The sequence below is a fragment of the Coenobita brevimanus genome, chromosome 62, assembly GCF_032717465.1.
Source record: "Coenobita brevimanus isolate Jiangsu-jjx chromosome 62, ASM3271746v2, whole genome shotgun sequence".
NCBI lineage: Eukaryota > Metazoa > Arthropoda > Malacostraca > Decapoda > Coenobitidae > Coenobita > Coenobita brevimanus.
In genome coordinates, this window is record NC_137015.1 from 5,302,525 (window position 1) to 5,323,437 (window position 20,913).

The 20,913-nt window shown below is 41.3% G+C and overlaps 1 protein-coding gene and 1 non-coding gene across 2 annotated transcripts in view; both read right to left on the bottom strand.

The window, feature by feature from the left end:
• cnk (connector enhancer of ksr) overlaps nt 1-20,913 on the bottom strand; it is an 80,649-nt gene that overhangs the window by 15,795 nt on the left and 43,941 nt on the right. Inside the window, exons 13-15 of the mRNA XM_080275551.1 lie at nt 18,401-18,533; nt 17,659-17,841; nt 8,497-8,584 (exon numbers count right to left, since the gene is read on the bottom strand). Of these exons, the coding sequence (XP_080131677.1) occupies nt 8,497-8,584; nt 17,659-17,841; nt 18,401-18,533 (404 nt within the window). The remainder of the gene's footprint in view (nt 1-8,496; nt 8,585-17,658; nt 17,842-18,400; nt 18,534-20,913) is intronic.
• Nucleotides 20,046-20,164, bottom strand: LOC145404161 (5S ribosomal RNA). The gene has a single exon (XR_013898120.1). It is a non-coding gene; the product is annotated as a 5S ribosomal RNA (ribosomal RNA).

The window sequence follows — 20,913 nt, forward strand, 5'->3', positions numbered from 1 at the left end:
ATTGCAGTATCTGAAGCTTATACATGTATTTATATTAATGATGCCAATATATAACGTAATCCAAACTATATATTCCCACAGCTGTGAATGGTAAAACATCTATGAGGAGGTATGGAGTGGCCACCAGACTGTCCCCATGTGAGGCTGGGTAAGCCTCCATGGAATGGGAGATATCCACCACATAGAGGGCCCATTCAATGCCAGAAAGTATACTGATATATTGAATGATTTCTTCTTGCCCTCTTTCAACGACAGGAGCCATCCTTTCCCTCCTGATCCTGTTGACTTTGTGGACAACCACTTCCCTGTTCACCAAGCTCAGGTTGTATATGACTGGTTCCAGCATCATCCCCAGTTCGAGTTAATGCCCTGGCCATGCAAGGGAGCTGACTGTAATCCAATAGAAAATATCTGGAGATTAATGGTGAGCACCTGGGAGCCTGGCCGAGAGCACACAAAGCAGAAACTCATGAACCACACCAGCGAGGTGTGGGAGTCATTTCAAGCTCAGCCTGACCTCCTGCGATCCCACATTGCAGACGTGCCTGCCAGACTTCAGGCTGTTATCAAGACGGTGGGACGATGAACTGGATACTGAATATGTAAATATTTATTGTGCAGTCTTCGGATGTTAAATGTTTTAGTTACTACTTCCTGTTCCACACCACATACTTTAGATAAACATGGTATAATACTGCGTCTTAACGTGTATGTGGCCTGCTAGGCTTTATTTCCTGTACTGCTCTAATATTACCATTTTTTCCAATGCTTGCAGATTCCAGTGATGTGTGTGACTGTGACGAACGGCACAGACAATGTTTCATTGTCTTTTTACCTTTATATTGTGTAATTAAATGTTCAATATTTCCACCAAAAGACTTTTATATACCAATTTTATACAAGCAATGCATTTACTGCCTTTTCTTTACACAGTTAACTGTGTGTAATGGGTCTTTCCCTCTTATAAACATGAAAATAATAATGTCTGTATATCATTTGAGGTGAATTATACTGAATAATGCTGCTCATAATCAGTAACATATATAAAGGTATTTGTAAATAAACATGCTAAAACATATGAAAAATGCCAATTATTGCAAATACAACAATATAACCACTGGTGTGCCCTATCATGAAGTGGTAACAGTCAACAACAGATCACTGGTCATTTCAACACAACTCAAACAAGTTTCTACACAAATATAATGATACTACAGTGCTCGTCAGAAGTATGGAGCGCCCTGCGTCCCTCCTGAGAAACAAACCTTTCAACATTGAAAAAACATATAAATAATGCATTTTATTTACCTTTAGTGCTTCGTAGGGTAGCCTTTACGTTTCTTCACGGACCTGAGACGTCTTGGAAGTGAAAGGGCGAGGCTCCTGAGGTGCTGGAGCGGTATTTTGTCCCAGGAGTCACGAATGGCGGCTTCCAGCTTAGGCAGAGAGCTCACGTCCTTCCCTTGGAGACTCTTCTTTATGAGGTACCAGAGGTTTTCAATCGGGTTGAGGTCTGGGCTATTTCCTGGCCAGTCTGTCATGAATGATACCTCACAGTCACGAAGCCAATTGGTGACCGATTTGGCCTTGTGAGCAGGTGCACCGTCCTGCTGAAACACTCGTGCACCTGTTAGCTCGAAGGAGTCTGGTAAATGATCACACAGAAGCTCCAGGTAAACATCCTGATTCACTCTGAGGTTCTTGGGAAGTACAACAAGCTTCCCCAAACCCTTCCCTGAGAAACAACCCCATACCATGAGTGAATCAGGATGTTTAACTGTGCTTTCTACATACCGTGGGTCAAGTGGGTCACTACCTTTGCGTGCTCCTCTGTTACAGGTAACACTAAACGTTGCCTCATCAGACCACAACACTGACAACCATTACTCCTCACCCCAGTTTAGATATTTATTAGCAAAGGCAAGCCTACGAATTCTCTGGCTGCTAGAGAGAAGAGGCTTTTTCACAGGCCTGTGACTTGTGTAACCAAGCTCATGCACCCTACGAGACACTGTTCTCACTGACACCTCACCAAACACTTCTGGGTTGCTCTCCTTAATTTTCCTTGCACTCACACGAGGATTAAACTCCACTGCACGTTTTAAAACATTAACAGACCTTGGGGAAGTTTTCCTAGGCCTACCAGACCTCGGTTTCTTTGTGGGAACTTCACCACTGTTTTCCTCCCGAAACCGCGCACACCAACGACACACTGTCGATCGTGCCACACCAACCAATTCACTAATTTCCTTTGTCTGGTGGCCTGCCTCCTTTAGAGCAATGATCTGGGATATGATTTCACTCGATAGTTCACGGGTAGGTGCCATAACAAAGTTTTAAAGGCCAAAACACTGCGGGACACTCGGTAAAAAATGGCGCAATTTGAGAGGGACACTCGGCGGAGTTCCTCTCTCTCAGGCAGCCCGTGGGCGACTGAGGCGGGAACCAAACAGCGTGTCGGAAGGCCTCAGGCTACCGTGACGTCATGCTCGGAGCTCAAACTTGTGGCTCAATTCTTACCCCCAAAAATGGGTGATTCTTTTTGGGCCATAAGTATTGCGCGCCCGCGGACAACGCTGAATACTTCTGACGAGTACTGTATACCATCAACTGTTTATTCACTGTTGATAACAAATGAGAGGAACACACAGCCATATTGACACTAAGCCGACCTGTTACATGCAAACATACTCACTCAGATGCAAAAAATAGTCACACAGTCATGCACATGATGTAAGCTGACAGCTGCATGCTAAAAGTCATAATACTTATCACATTTCTTCTAGGTGGACTACATCATACTCTAAGTTAAATAACTGAGCACATCTATCTATCTACCTATCTATTGCCAGACGCCTCAATCCCGTTTGGGGTGGCCCCAAACAAAACGCCTCCACGTCACCCTGTCCCCCGCCATTTCACTGCCCTGCTCCCAACTCACACCCCCCTCTCTCATATACCTCTCCACCCCATCCCTCCATCTCATCCTCGGCCTCCCCCTCCCTCTTCCCCCCTCCACCTCACTCACATAAACTCTCTTCATCAGTCTTTCACCCTCCATCCTCTCCACATGGCCAAACCACCTCAGTGTGTTCCTCATAATGCTTCCTATCATATCCACATCCACACCACAACACTCCTTTATATCCTCATTCGTCAGCCTGTCTCTCCATGTGACTCCACAGGCTCCTCTTAAATAACTCATTTCCACTGATCTCACTCTTGACTTGTGTCTTTCCAACAACGTCCAAGCTTCACTTCCATACGTTAGAGTTGGTATCACAATACTGTCATGTAGTAACTTTTTCACTTCCATGCTCACTTCCCTGTTTCTTATCACTATTTTCAAAGAACCAGCAACCTTTCTTCCCTCCTGTACCCTTTCAAGCACTTCACCCTCCAAACCTCCATCCTTACTCATCACACTACCCAAAGTACTTAAATGTACTCAAATTTTCCAATTCCTCACCATCCAATCTCCCTGTACATTCACTGACTTCACCTCTCTCAAAGACCATCACTTTACTCTTCCCTACATTCACCTTTAGATTCCATTTCTTACACACTCTCCCAAACTCATCCACCAAGCCTTGCAGCTCCCCTTCATCTTCACTCAACAACACAGTATCATCTGCAAACAACAGTACAGGGAGTTTCCAAAGACTATGCTCTCTCACCAGGGCCACTCCAACATCCACTACCCTACCTTGTACCTCTTTTATTATCCCATCCATGTACAGATTGAACAACCATGGAGACATGACACATCCCTGTTTCAACCCAACCTTCAAAGAGAAAAATTCACTTAGTTCACCATCCACAAGCACTGCAGCCTTAGCATCATCATACATACTCTTCACAGCATTCAACAACTTCCCATCTACTCCATATATTCTTAATACTTTCCACAATCCTTGTCTATCCACACTGTCATATGCTTTCTCCAAATCCATGAAAGCCGCATACAACTTCTTTCCCTTCTCTAGAAACTTTTCCACTAAAGATCTAAGAATGAATATCTGATCTACACAACCTCTTCCCTTCCTAAAGCCTCCCTGTTCTTTTCCAACTAATTCCTCTGTTCTTTCTCTAACTCTGTCAATAAGTATCCTACCATACACTTTTCCTATTATACTAAGAAGACAAATGCCCCTATGATTACCACACACTTCTTTTTCCCCTTTTCCTTTGTACAAGGGAATAATTATACCTGACTTCCAATCCTCCGGGACTCTACCTTCCTCCCAGGCCAATCTACACATCTTCCACATCCATTCAACTACAAGCTCTCCCCCATGCTTCAGCATTTCACCACACACTCCATGAATTCCTGGGGCTTTCCCTAATTTAACTTTCTTCATTGCTTCCACACCTTCCATCCTACTGATTTCTTCCTGTCTTCTCACCTCCCTCCTTCTCCCAGCCATTCCCCAGCCACTTATACTCAAATTACTTCCATCCTGTATGTTCAACAATTCCTTAAAGTGTTCTCTCCATCTGCTCACTTTTTCTCCCTTCTCCACTAGTAATCTACCATTTTTATCTTTCACTCCCCTGCTAACCTCACTTCCACCCTGTCTTACTCTCTTCACCTCTTTCCAGAACATTTTCTTACAGTCCCTCCACTTTACACTCAAATTCCTTCCAAATTCCTCATCCACTCTCTTCTTACTCTCTCTTACTAATCTTTTCACCTCTCTCTTTCTTTCTACATATAACTCTCTCTTCCTCCTCTCAACTTCTTCCACGCCCTTCTTGCTCATCCATTCATTGTATGCTTTCTTCTTTTGTGCCACAGCCTGTCTCACCTCTTCAGTCAACTACGCTGTTCCTTGCACCCCCCCTCCGTCTTCTCTTCCTCCCACACACCACATCACATGCTGCACATATTTCTTCTGTAAATATCCTGCACACACCTTCCATGTCCCCCATCTGCTCCAATTCATATTTGCCCAATCGTTCCTCCACTTCTCTCTTATACTCTGCCTTTTTCTCATCCTCTTGTAACCTTTCCACTCTCCTTGCAACTACTCCTTCCTCTTGCCTTTCCCTTCTTCTATTTCTCCATCTTACTTGGATCCTAATTCTGGCCACCACCAAGTAGTGGTCAGAAAGTTCACTCCCCCAACCTCTATAAGCTCTTGCATCCATTACACATCTTCGCATCCTTTCATCCACACACACATAATCAATCATTGCCTTCCTTTCATTCAGTTCACCACCCACCCTTCTCATCACTCGCCATGTATACCTGTGGATCATTTTATGCCTGAAGAGGGTATTGGCTATCACCAACCCCCTCCCAGCACATATGTCCACTGACGAACTGCCATTCTCATCTATCTCTGCAGGCACACCCCACTCGCCAACTATTCCATCCACCTTCACATTCCCTACTTTACCATTCATATCACCGATCAAAAACACTATCTCATTCCTTCCAAACTTTTCCATGCACACTTCCACATTTGTCCATAACTCTTCTCTCACTCTGCTAGCACGATCTTGCATTGGCGCATACACGCACACAATCGCCCACATTTGTATTCCAACTTTCAACCTTACCCACACAATCCTTGACCCAAGTGATCCATACTGTCTTATGCTCTTCTTCCATCTTTTACTCACAACTATACATACTCCTTCCTTTGCCCTTTCATTCTCACCTACTCCTACTGGGCACATCAAGGTCTTAATTAAAGTCAAACAAAACTGAAAACTCGTGTCTTTCCAAATAGCAACTCCTACTTCCCACCCTACCCACATCCAACATCCCCGACTTTTATCCCTACATGCCCTCCCCCACCCTACATGTCTACCACTCCTCCTCGACTGTAGTACGCCAACTAGAAGCAATTATATCTAATGTGCTCAGGCTAGCTTGGTGTTTCTGTTTGATCCCCTCCGACTTTCCATAAGGCTGAAAGAACCTAATATCCTACACATTAACATTAATTACCATTGTTGGCAACCTTACAATCACCCCATCTACTGACCCCCCACTTTTCTCCACCAGTCTACGACCATTACCGTACTCAACAGGTATGAGTCATTAACTTTTGCAAACTGTGATTGCAGTAATCCCTCGATTATCTGGACATCCATTATCCAGATGCTGTGACCTGGCTGTTCAAAACCATTATTCATACATTTTTCCATTTTAGCCAGACAAAATGCTTGCATCAGGGTGGAAATTATGGCAATGCAAACATTTTCTTTCAGCCAGGAAGGAATAGCCCGGTGGCGCTGCGCTGTCTGACTAGGAAGTTCACCTAGTGTCCACTACAGACCCCCTCGGTTGTTCCCGGTTCTCACTTGCCAACCATGTAGTGGACAGTTCCTTTCGGATAACTGTTGTGGCAGCACACGCAGTGGCTTTTGCAGCTGTTCCCTACCTCCATCAGGCTTTGCTATTCCTTGCATGCTTCTTCCTTGGGTGTGTGATGATGGCCCCTCGACCAGGGAAAAGGATGAGGGTAGTGCTGACTCTGGAGGAGAAATGGGAGATCCTGGGTAAGACCGATGCACGGTGGTCAACTTCCTGCATCTTGAAGGAGTACTGTATTATTTTTCATGCTTGACCATGGTAATTGTTGCCTGTGGTTCGTAGGTCTGCTTGACCAGACCGAGTGGTATTAACCCTTTGAGATTCTGATGACGCATTTTCACATTATTTCAAATCCAACCTCAGAGATTTCGATGGCACGTTTATGCGTCATTTTAATATACTTTTGTAAAATATTTCCCATGAATTGCATTTATGCATCATGAAAAAGAGATGTGTGTGACATCACAGAATACTTGCTCTATGCATGGCGGGTATTGTGCAGCTGGTATGACTCATGGCTTTGTCTCTTTATTACTTTATTCTTGGTAAATATTTTTCTACGGCAAGGTACAAAATCTTTTATTTTTTGCCTAACTTCAACTCGTCACTTCAAATTTTTCTTTTCTTTGTTTTCCTTTTTTGAACATACTAGAATAAAGTAGAACTACCTATATTCAGCTGTAAAATGACACCCAAACCAGCATTCTCTCATGAAAACTATTTTTACACAGACTGATCAAAGAAAAGGATTGCTAAGAGAATATGCAACCGATGCATCTTTTTTCTGTCACTTTACTGTGCAGTAACATGCATAAATTGCCATAATCTATATATCATTATAAATGTAATTTATTGTGGTTTTGCAAGGTTTAAACCAAATTTATATATAGTATCTTTATTAATTTTTTTTTTTGCCAAATATTTTTCTAGGGAAAGGTATAAAATTTTTGGTTTTCGCCTGACTTCAACTCGTCACTTTGACTTTTTATTTTCTTTGTTTTTCTTTTCTGAACATACTACAATAAGGTACACCTATTTAGCTTTAAAATGAGATCAAACCAACATTCTCTCATGAAAAGTGTATTTACACAGAGATCAAAGAAAAATATCGTGACGTAATGATGTGGGTCAGCACAAGAGCAGCTGACTCTACCACAGACATAATCTGCCCAGCCCAGAAACGTGATAGGGTTAAACAACAGGAACAAGTGTTGTGTGATGTATTGCAATGGCCTTTTACAATGGCTTTCAAATTTACGTACGAAGAGGGGGCCAGGGAAGAAGTCCATTATCCAGTCGGATCCACCTTCCGGACATGCCTTTGGATCTATTACGTCAGATAGCTGAGGATATGGCTTACAGATTTACAATCAGTTGATTCCCAGAGCTTACACAAACAACAATTCGACATTAGGCTAATATCATTCACGTGCAGTAAGGTACTGCTGATATGGTAACTATTATCACTCCCCTTCCCCTCCTTTTCCTCCCCCCACCATCTCTGAGTTTGCCACATCTGCCCATCCTCCTCTCAATACCACCACCCCCACTATCACCCCCCCCCATACCATTCCCTGAGTTCTCTCCCCCTCTCAAGGATAGCAACCTGTTAGCCTGCAGTGACCCACTGCATGTGTACCAGGGCTGAAACAGCATTTCCACTTCACTTGCTCGGAAATGTACATTACAGAAGTGAGCAGGTGCATGGGTAGCATACAGAAAAAAAAAAAAAAAAAAAAAAAAGAATGCTTCTGCAGAGCAGCGTACACTGCAAATTCAAGTGCTTATGTGGGGCTCTGTACATTACGAAACTGAGTGCATCTGTGTATGTGTATATAGCACAGGCGAGTAGAACCGTATATATTATAAAACTGACTGCTGCTCTGGGGCTGTAACATTTAAATACTGAGGGCTTAAGAAAGGCAACATACAGTATGTTAGAAAACTGAAAGCTTCTGTGTGGTAGCATGTATAATAAAAATTGTTTCTGTGAAGCAGTTACTGTATATTTAATAATCAAGAACTTCTGTGGGGCAGCGTGTAAAACTGAATGCCTCTGTAGGACAGTAAACGGTACAAAAGTGAGTGCTTTTGTGAGGCAGCACATGCTGTAATGTCAACTGTTACTTTGTATGTTAGCCAGGTGTGAAGGGCACTTCATGACATACCTGGACTGTGGTGACTGGGGAGAGCGTGGTGAAGTGGATGGCCGATCGTCTAGTTCATCGTCTGTCTCGCTGTAGTAAACTTCCTCCCCTGTAACCGAAGTGGGCATCAGGGTGAAGGAGGGAAAGAGGGGAAGAGCTTATGGAGGGGGCAAAATGGAGGAGCAGAGGAAGGAAGGAAGGAATGAAGAAAGGAGAGAAGCATCAAAGGGAGGGGGAGAGGGAGAGGGAGAGAGAGAGAGAGAGAGAGAGAGAGAGAGAGAGAGAGAGGGGGGGGGAATATACAAAGGGATAGGAGGTTGAGAATAGGTGGGGGAGGGGAAGGGGAAGGACAAAGAAAGGTGAGGTGGCTTGGGGGAGAGGGGAGTTGACGCAAGAACAACAGGAAGTAACTAAGGGATCTGAACAAAGGGAAGTTCAACATAAAGTAACCAAATTATGACACAAAATACCTTGCCTTTGCACATAAAACAGTGAAGGAATAAATATGTAAAGTAAACCCTCACTATACAAACGTTAACTCATTCGAATTTGATTTCACACTATTATTCTAGTCACATTTTCTCTCTTTCTCTTTTTTTTGTTTTTTAAATCATAAACCAGTATATTCTTGTAACTTATGATCATATCCTTAAACTTTAAATCACAAAGTGGAATGCAAACCCATAATTTTTTATTGTCTTTTTGGAATGCCTGTGATTATTAAGCAGGGTCCGCCTGTATCACACATTATAGAGTGCTGTCTGCAACAAAACAGGAGGGTGAAACACATTCCATCTGATTCACTCGCTTCAGAAATGAGTTTTTAAAATGGGAGGCTTGCTTTCCACTTAGTGGTTTAATGTTTATGCATCTGACCATTAAAAATAATATTTTTCTACATGGGAAGATGTCTGGTGGTGAAGGGTAAATGTTATGGTAGGCTACATCTAACCCCTCCAGTCTGAAAAGTCTCTCTGTAGCTGATTAAAATAACCTGGCAACTACAAGAATAAAGATGACATCCTGTGGTTGAAATGGTAAAGCCTAATAGAGCCTTCTTTTATGAAGTATAAGTTTGCCAAATCTGTAAATCATCTGAGTATGTTAGGTCTGAGGGGCCATATTCTTGTTGGCACAAGAGACTTAATTGTGTCTCTTCCTTTGCAATTTACTTTCCACCTTACATCTAACCTTCTTCTGGGTGTTATGTATAACTGTAAAGTACTGGTACAGTTTACATACTGTAACAGACAAGATGATTACAGTACTGAAGTGTGTTGTGCAAACTTAATCACTGAAGAAGTAGTGCTACAAAATCTCTGAAGCAACCAGAAATACAGCCCTTGATTTTACAGAGGTGTCAATCATACACATGGAAGAACTATGCCCACATCCCATACAGTTAGTTCTGATTACAACTAAGTCAAAACTTTTTTAATGTCCTTTAAATATTTCAATCACCCTGCTACAATGACAAAATATTCTTGTCACCACCAAAATATTTTATTCATCTATGAAAGACCTCTTGCAATGAAGTGATTAATGAAGGTTGTATCTTATTCCCCAGTTCAAAAAGTCTCTCCTAAAGTAAATAAAGTGTTTTGGTACAGTTGCCTCAAGGAGTTCCTGCACCCCCCGTGTTACCTCCTGTCTAGATGTGGCAACGTCGCAGTAGTAGCATAAACAACTATTAATGAACGGCATTTGTACTCTGTAATTTACATAATATTACCAGTCATTGTGACGTTTGGCATACATATCCACCACCCACGTCCGCCATTACAGTACGAATGCCCATTCATTCACAGATATTCACACCACTTCTGCGACGTTTTCAATTCTTGACAGGAGGTAAAACAGGGGGTATAGGAACTCCTTGAGGCAACTGTACCAGCAACAGCAAAATCAAAATGATGTATTCATAGTGAAGGGTTTAAATCCACAGTAAACTGTGGGAATACAGCCAAATAAAGTTCAGAAGTGCCCAATAAAGCCAAAATGCCAGAGTTGCCCAGCTTACAGCATCAGTTGCATGGAAATAGTGGTGATATTTTGGAACATATCCGTAACTAATAATGAGTGCTGTCTGTAATGAAACTACTTATTCTGAAGATAGAATCAAATAATATCAAATGACATCCTGCTTCTTTTAAGGAATCCCCATGCTGAGGTTGGTCATGGTACAACTTGTGTTTTCTACGAACTGGGAACTAAGCAATGTGCCAAAGTCAACTACAGTATTACTTCCCAAAATTTAGTGGAAACTGTTAGAAAAAAAAATAACATGTGCAATATGATGTATAACAATGCAACTATGAGAATACAAATAATTAACACACTTTCAGTACAGTACACTATATGGGTACAATTCTTTCAAGCTAGGTGTGTCACCTACTAGCACATTTCGGTACATAATCCACCCTTTCAGTCTAAGAACACCTTTTCAAAAAATTATATTGGCTAATGCCAAATGAGTTTATTCTTTATACACTGTACTAAGCCTCCTTGGCCTCCTAGAGATGGCCATAATTCATGCAGTCAGATGTATTTTTTCATTATATTCTTGCTATCTCCAGACAATTTTATACAGTTTTCCTCACCCTGCCCTCGGGTGGGAAAGGAGGTCCGGATGATGATGATGATGATGATGATAATCTAATTTTTTTTAAATGAAGGAGTAAGAGATAAGTTTCATTAACCCATTCTGTACTATGAACTCTCCTACACTTAGTAAAACATCTCCCAGTAAAAATAATAATAATCTATCTATCCATCTATAGTGCGACGCCCTAATCCCGCAAAGGGTGGCCGCAGACAAAACGTCTCCAAGTCGCTCTGTCACCCACCATTTGACTACCCTCCCCCCAACTCACTCCCCCCTCCCTCATATACCTCTCAACTCCATCTCTCCACCTCATCCTCGATCTTCCCCTCCCTCTCCCTCCCTCCACCTCACCTACATACACCCTCTTAGTCAATCTTTCATTCTCCATTCTCTCTACAGGTTCACACCACCTCAATGTATTTCTCCTAATCTTCTCAACCATCCACCCCACAACGTTCTTTCACTTCTTCATTCGTCAACCTGTCCCTCCATGTCACTCCACATGCTCCTCTCAAGTAGCTCATTTCCACTGCTCTCACTACTGACTTGTTCCCCTCTTGCAATGTCCATGCCTCGCTTCCATACATCAGGGTAGGGATCACAATACTATCATGCAGTGATTTCTTAACTTTCATACTCACCTCCCTATTTCTCATCAATGCCTTCAGTGAACCAACAACCTTCCTTCCCTGCTGTACCCTTTCATGCACTTCATCCCCCAACGTTCCATCCTTACTCATCACACTACCCAAGTACTTGAATGCACTCACATTCTCCATATCCTCGCCATCCAACCTTACCGTGCATTCTGTGACTTCATTCCTCTCAAACACAATCACTTTACTCTTGTTTACATTAACTTTCAGATTCCTCTTCCTACACACTGTCCCAAATTCATTCACCAAACCTTACAACTCCCATTCATCTTCACTCAATAATACTGTATAATCAGCAAACAACAACACCAGAATCTTCCAAATCTCACCCTCATTCATTAGAGCCAGCCCCACATCCACTGCCCTACCCTGCACCTCCTTTACAACCCCATCCATGTATATATTAAACAGCCATGGAGACATCACACAACCCTGTTTCAGTCCCACACTGAGATAAAAAAAACTCAGCTCACCATCCACTCGTACCGTAGCCCTAGCTCCTTCGTACATACTCTTCACAGCACTCAACAATTTCCCCTCCACTCCATATATTCTCAATACTTTCCACATACCTTGTCTGTCTATTCTGTTATAAGCTTTCTCCAAGTCCATGTAGGCAGCATACAATTTCTTTCCCATCTCTAGATACTTCTCCACTAAACATCTTAGAACAAATATCTGATTTACACACCCTTTTCCCTTCCTAAATCCACCTTGTTCTTCTCCAACTAGCTCCTCTGTTGTATGCCTAACCTTATCAATGAGTATTCTACCATATATTTTTCCAGTTACACTAAGAAGACAAATACCCCTATGGTTACCACATACTTCTCTCTCCCCTTTTCCTTTGTATAAAGGAACAATTATACCTGACTTCCAGTCCTCCAGAACCCTTCCCTCTTCCCAAGCCAATCTACATAACTTCCATAGCCTCTCCACTACAATCTCACCCCCATACCTCAGCATTTCACCACACACTCCATCAATTCCTGGGGCCTTTCCCATCTTGATCTTCTTCATTGCTTCCACTATTTCCACCCTACTGATCTCTTCCTCCCTCCTCTCATCTCTCCTTCTCCCAGCCATTCCCCAACCACTTATACTCCCACTGCTCTCACTCTCTACATTCAACAAATCCTCAAAGTGCTCCTTCCATCTCCTCAATTTCTCTCTCTTCTCCACCAACAATCTATTATTCCTATCCTTCAATGACTATTTCCCCTTTCACACTGCCCTACTTTCTTTACCTCCTTCCAAAACAATTTCTTACTCTCCCTCCATTTCACACTCAGATTCCTCCCAAATTCTTCAGCCACTTTCTTCTTACTCTCCTTCACCAGTCTCTTCACCTCCCTTCTGCTCACATATACCTCTCTCTTCTCTCTCTCATCTTCTCCCCTACCTCTACTCGCTAGCCATTCACTATATGCCTTCTTCTTTTGTTCCACAGCTCATTTCACCACACCATTCCACCATGTTGTCCCTTGCACACCCCTGCATCTCCTCACTCCACAAACCAATTCACACAGTGCACCTATCTCTCCTGTGAATATCTTATATATGTCTTCCACCCCTTCCATCTGCTCTAGCTCACACCTTCCCAATCTTTCTTCCACTATGCTCTTATACTCTGCCATTCTCTCACTGTCTTGCAATTTCTCCACTCTTCTCACAGGATAATAATAATAATAATAATAATAATAATAATAATAATAATAATAATAATAATAATGAATAATTCTAATACAGTAATAACAAATAAATAAATATATGAAAATTATGTCACTGGATTGAAAGAATTAACTCCAACAAAACAATTATATTTTTCATTTTACTTAAGCTACCACGAGACTCTTACTCAGAACTGGGAAGGACCTCTACCTGTGATGAGGTTATTGAAGGCTAATGCTTGCTTCCCCAGTTCGTTGGAAAAAAAAAAAAAAAAAATCTGCTGATAATCAGAATAAAAAAAGATGCATCACTGGGCTGCGGGTATTAAGTACTGTACAGTACGTTATTCAAGATAATTACACTTTTATCTTTTAACGGAGGAAATTCTTGAGTCAGGCTTTATGTGTTACCAAGGCCAGCATTGTACTGTAAAATGCACTTATAATACTCTTTAATGTCATGAACCTCATATCATCTTTTTTTTTTTTTTTTTTTAAAGATATATCCAGCTACAGTCAACAGGTCTAGACTTCTATTGGACTTCTGGTCTTTTCAGTCTGTGTCTACTAATTACGTCAATATAGTGAGGGTTTGCAATGAACAGTTATGGTCAACAGTTCCTTTGCATCATGAATGTATCAGACCCACAGAAATCTTTGCTATACTGAACACCCCTTCCTTGGTGATTCATTCTGCATACAAGTCTGTTAAATCCTCTTATACATTACTGATGGAAATTATGTTAATATTAAAACAATATGACTAACACACAAAAGAATGCTGAGATGTAATATGAAAAATACACTGCTACTGAAAAGGCACTACAAAGATTCCTGTGCCACTCAAAATAAATGGCTTGGTTCCATTAGTTCTGAACACATGAAGTATAAAGGAACTATTGACCAAGACAGCATAAATACATAGCAGATAAAAATTAAGACACCCATGCTTGTTCCACATGTTCAAACATGAGAGATCACAAGTTAAAATGAAAGGTAAAACTAAGGATGTTCAGGCTGATGGTTCTAAGGCATAGCAGAAAATGCAGTGATAATATTTCATGAATTGCCAGGCTATGCGAGATAAGTGTGGAAGGAATGACTGGAACACAGGTACTATCACTATCAAATGTTCACTGACAGTTCTCTACCAGATGTGGTGATGGAACATTTGTATGGGATAGCGAAGTGAAGCACACATACAGAGTAAACAAAGGACAGATACTCTTACATTAAATGAGAAATATGGAAGGTTAAGACACAAAGCTAGAAGAGGTTTTGTCAGTGAACTTTGCTCATGATTGCACAGTCAAGAACTACATCATTACTCATTGGATCGATGAAATAAACAGAGAAATGGTCTTCATTTTTTTCTGTACAGTATGTGTTAATTCAGAAAAGCTGCAAATTCAGGATGATCCTGACAACTGGAAATGGATCAGTTACCTATCCTTACAGAGTCCTATGTAGGACCAATCTACTTGAATACATGACATCAGATAATGATATATGGAAACAAATAGAACATACAGCATAATATATTCTTTAGAATGTAAATCCAAAGAGTAACAATAATTGTTTCTCTAATATGGTAGGTGCAAAGAGAGGACACATAAAAGATGATCATGAACAAAATATACAGGCAAAAATAAATAACTCCAGCTCAATAAAAACACACTTCACTTGGGAGGGGTTAGTCATGCAGGTGGAGCATATGGGTAGTATGAGGTTGTGTTGTGCCGTGCTGTGTTGTGTTTTGTATTGTGTGGTGTGGTGTGACCATTCTTATGACTTTGAGACTGTCCCTCCATAACAGTAAGACTATCTGATTAGTCTTTCAATAGGGTTGGTGTTGTACATGTCACCTGGTTCTACCTCACGTAGTCTAGGAGGCAGAAGAAAACAGAACGATCATACATACATTCATTATCTAATCCTGCGTTGCCCCATGAGAAGCGTAGGAGCCCAGGGCAAGGCAAGTTGATCCTGACATTTAAAATGAGAGTGACCAGCCTCACTCATCCCTGAGTGGTATTACATGAGCAATAAACCTCAACCACCCCTTGCACTAGCTCAATCTAGCTGGGATGCCTTTATTACCCACTAAACCTCCAGGCACCATTATCTGGTCATATGGTTACCACCCAGCATAGTAAATGGCTTCCTCGTGTAGAGGAAACCATTTGGTTTGTCACTCAATGTAGAGTCACCCATAGACAGAAGGAAGTGGAAAGAATGAATGAAAGAAAGACAGAAGAGGAAGGAAGGAAAGAAGGTAGGAAGACTGGAAAGGGCAGGCACACGAGAGCAGCACTACATCGAGTGAATGGATGGTCAGCACCCCCAACTACCATAATTAACTAAATGTAGCAATAAAAGAAAAATGTAAACAAGAGTTATCACACAATTAATGCTTTGTTTATGGAAGTCTGTGGAATCTTAAAAGAACAAAGCAGAAATGTACTGACAGTTTACTCAAGTTTCAAATTCATGAACATAACTAAACTACAGCATGTCACTTGAGGAGAATGAAGATTCATATAGGCCTACAAGCACATAACAAAACAAATACATCTACCGATGATTTCTTGAAAAACATAATGGCAAGAAGTAATTTAAGGATGGTCTGGAGTAGCAGCTAGGAAAGGGTAATGTAAAAGTGACACACTGGATGGGGTATGGTAATTAACCACTCAAATCCAGGTGACATAATTATGGATTGATTTGTTTCTACCAGATAATTTTATTCAGCCCAGGACAAAATCTTTTAAACAAGAGGTGTCACACATAGCCTTAACAAACATCTTCAAAGCAAAACCTGCTTTAAAATGAATAAAATCCTCTGGCAGCAGCAAAAACAAACAAAAAAAAGAATGTCATCCTGACTGAAGGAGTCATTGAATCTCAGGCGACAGACGTGGGTGGAAATGCAGTGGAAATGGCTTCAAATGCTATGTGGTACGGAAGGAAGCATGGGATGAGCCAGAGGTAAAATGGAGGATGAACGAAGCACATGGATAAAGTGGAAATGGCAATGAAGAGGAGGTAAAACCCTTCACTAGAACAACATCTGTGCTCTTCCTGTCTCCTGATGATCCTTATTCAGCTTACAAAAGACCTCTTAGTGAAAGGATTAATGATAGTTGCATCTAACTCCTCCACTTGGAAAAGTCTTTATGCTTGAGAGAGAGAGAGAGAGAGAGAATTAAAAAAAAAAAAAAATACTGCAGTGAATGGGCTAATGGGTGACAGGTAGTGTGAGATGCAGTGAAGGAAGCAGTGGATGACAAGTGGGATGGGATGTAACGGCGAGGAGAGGTGGTCAGTTGGTGAGTTAGAGGAATGACAGAATGAAATGACAGTGATAACAAGGAGAACAGAGTGGTTAGTGAATAAAATGCAGGATGAAATGAACTGAGAACTAGGTATGTTGGTGAGGTAGGATGGGTTGAGGAGTGGAAGTGGGGATGCAGAGGACGTGGTTAGTGAGTGACAGGCAGGACGGGGTGAGGTGTGAGAACTAAGGAGAACACGGTGAGTAGGTGAGGCAGGATGGGTTGAAGTAAGAGTTGAAGTGAGGACAAGGTGTTCAGGTGAGAGGAAGGGGAGACATACTTACCTCCAAAGCCACACCAAGACTGTTTCCTTTCGTTTCTTTTCATACAGTCTGGGTAACGAATACAACAAAAACACTCACCTTTTTTGGGGGGCATTCTAAGAATATTCATGTCGTGAGGGAAATAACAAAGTACAAATTCAAACGACACTGGACTACGAAATTATTAGCCCTTTCAGAGTGACATCTTCCTACCTGCATCACAAGAGGCTTGGTAAATAAGAGCAACACAAACCTGCTTTTACCATGCTGTTGCTGCCACACTTCCTTTCCTGGAGAAAGCTTCAATATAATCCATCACTTAAAGCTTCTCCGAAAAAACATGCAAATTTAACTTCCCACTACTAATGTTAATCCCTGTAAGTGTATAATGACAATTTTTACAGGACATACTCAACCTGCTGTGCCCCATCAAAATCCAACATTATACTGCCTTCTCTTCAACTATCCCATTTTTAATTTTTTTAACAAACCCCCAACTTTCCTGCTATGTCATAGACATGCAGTACTCCCAACACTCTGGAAAATATCAGAGAAGTGATAATTACTCTACCTTGTGGGCATTGTTGTCTGGTTTTGAATAACCAGGGTACAGAAGCAGACTGTCAGACCAGGCTTCAGTACCAAGAAAAATACCTTGCTGTTGGTGCTGTGGGGTGGTGGAGGGAAGGTGGTGGGTGTGGGAATTGTGGTGATGTGTGGTGGAGGGTGAGGTGGCATGGTGATGGCGCTGGTGGGTGACAGCTGAAAGGCCCATCTGGCTCATCCATCGACTCCGCTCCTCACTGGTATCACACGCAAAGTAGAACGTGGCACCACCTGCACATTTTGATCATTAGTCAAGGCATTATTATGTCATCTATTCATTACAATTACAGGTTTACTGTAATCTGGAAAACCATTTACTGTACTATGTTGGGTGGTAACCATAAAACAAACAAAAGGATTTCCAGAGGTCTGGTGGGTTATATCACTCCGAGTAAATGTGGATCATATGGTGTATGTGTGAAATGTAATCAAGAGTTTACTGCTTGCACAATGCCATTCAGGAAAGAGTGACTGGCCAGTATGCGCAAGCACGGCTGGCACTCCTGTTGGTATACCACCCAACCTCACATTACCCACTAGAAAGGCAGAGGCTCAACCATTACCTGAACTACTAGTACAACAGTCACTCCTCATTGTGTCAGGCATGTGTTAAAAACCATTACATTTTTTAAATGTAACTGGAGTTGGAATCTGGAGAAAATAATAGTACTGAACTGGAACTAAAACAGGCAAGCTTTTTATAATTTACTGCGCACTTAATTCAAATTTTACAAGTGGGGGGGGGGGGACACACAATGAGGGCTTATTGTAGTTATAAACAAAGACTTACTTGAATGATATATTTTGAAGGCAAACTTCTTGGCCTTGACATCTGTGGCAGGAGAGACATCAAAGCCAGGCAGATAGATGAGAGAGTCAGCCCGCACTGCTTCCCGATCACGATACCCATACAGGTAGTTCTTCTGTACAACATAAACACACAAGATTCATGACCACATTACCATCTGGATTACACAACAGCAAAGATACAGCAAAACATCACTGTAAATAGAGGATCTATCTATCTACCTACCCTTTATCTACAGCCTGATACCTTAACCTCTCTGCAGCAGGCACTGTAAACTTGAAGGATTCTAGGCAACAGAGGGGCCATGTAAATGTACATGAAGCTTTTTTTGTATACTTATTTGGGCCAGATTGCACTGAAACACTGTTAAATGAATTACTTTAAATGTCTGCCACCCCTCACCACCTTACCTGACACACCACCCACCTCCTATGGGTCAGTTGCCAGATACCTCCAAGTGCAAGATTTCCCGGTCCCTCCTGCAGCCCAGTAACCCCTTAACTCTTACTAATGTGACTATTTGGCTGCCTATCACTCCCTAGCTTTGTCCTTCATCCACTGTTGGCCTAACCTTGGTTAGCTGCCAAATGCCTCCAGGTGGAGTAATCACCCAATACCCTTTACTCTCATCTCTTACTGTCCTTATGCAAAATGGAGCTATTATTGTTGTCATTATTATTATTATTATTTATTATTATTATTATTATTATTATTATTATTATCATCATCATCATCATTTACATGCCAAGTAAACCTTGGCATACATTCGTTTTCCCAAGAATCTGTGGGTGGCATGACTATTTTACATACATGCTTTTCTTTCCTTTACAGGTGGCTTTACATTGAGTGACAAGCCAAATGGTTTCCTGTAAGCCAAGAAACCATTTACAACACTGGGTGGTAACTACATAACCAAACCATACATGCTCCCTACATGTCAACAAGTGGGTTGGTGGAGGGTTAGTGTCCCTCCCCGTAAAACAAATAACTCAAAGTCAAATGCCCACCCCTTATGGGATTATGGAGTCTGGCAATAAACAGAGAGAGAGAGAGAGAGAGAGAGAGAGAGAGAGAAATTTATTATTAAAACTGATATCACAAAGGTGTGAACAAGCCCTCAGTTTTATTGACTATATAAAGTACTGTGATTACGACAGAATATACGATCTTCATTTTTGCTGGGTACACTGTAATGTGGGATGCATAGTGATCAAATGTAAAAATGACTGGTGTTCTACATATGACCAAAAATTCCATCACTGTTTACTCAGTTTTAATAACATGGCTGTGAGTCACCCATTCCTGCAGAGTCTCAGTGCAGGGAAGTGGTGATCCCTCCATCCAACAACTGTTTATTTGACAAAATCAACACCCTCTGGCACAGAAGGGGAGGGGGGGGGGATATAAATGAGCACTGACCATATTAACCCTTTGAGATTCTGATGACGCGTTTTTGCGTCATTTCAAATCCAACCTCAATGATGCATATATGCATCATTTTGAGATTTTTTTTCATTCATTCATTGCCAGACGCCATGTATCCCAGACGGGGTGGCCAAGGGCTTAGAGTTAATTGTTTTTACAGGGAGGGGCACTAATCCTCCACCAACCCCACTTGACGTAGGGATGCCAACAGCATCTGGTGTTCCCAGGCGGTCACCCATCCAAGTACTAACCAGACCCAACGTTGCTTAACTTCGCTGATCGAACGGGAAGCGGTGTACTCAACGTGGTATGGCCGTTGGCTCATTTTGAGATACTTTTGTAAAATATTCCCCATAAATTGTGTTTACACGTCATAACAAAGAGACAAGCACGAAGCTAAGTAATGGTTCCTCTATGCATGATGGGTTTTCATAGCTGGTCTAACTCATGGCTTTGTTTCATTATTACTTTATTCTTGGCAAATATTTTTCTACGGCAATGTATAAAACTTTTATTTTTTGCCCAACTTCAACTCATCCTTACGGCTTTTTATTTTCTTTCTTTTCCTTTTTGAACATACTGTACTATGATAAAGTACAAACTCTTCAGCTTTAAAATGACATCTAAACCAGCATTCTATCGTGAAAACTATATTTAAACAAATCGATCAAAGAAAAAGATTGCTAAGCGAACGTATGGCCAAAAATCATACAAAATTGTGCATCAGTTTTCTTTCACTTTACCACACAGTAACATGCATAAATTGCCATAAACTATAAATCACTATAAAGGTAATTTAATGTAGTTTTCCATGGTTTAAACCAGATTTATATATCATTATTAGTTTTTTATCAAATATTTTTCTACGGCAAGGTATAAATTTTTGGTTTTCACCAGAAAGCTTCAATCTGTCATTTTGATCTTTTATTTTCTTTGTTTTCGTTTTTTGAACATACTACGATAAAGTACAACTATTCAGGTTCAAAATAACACCACAACCAGCATCCTATCATAAAAAGTATAGTGTATTTACACTGACCGATCAAAGAAAAAGATCATGAAGTGAATAT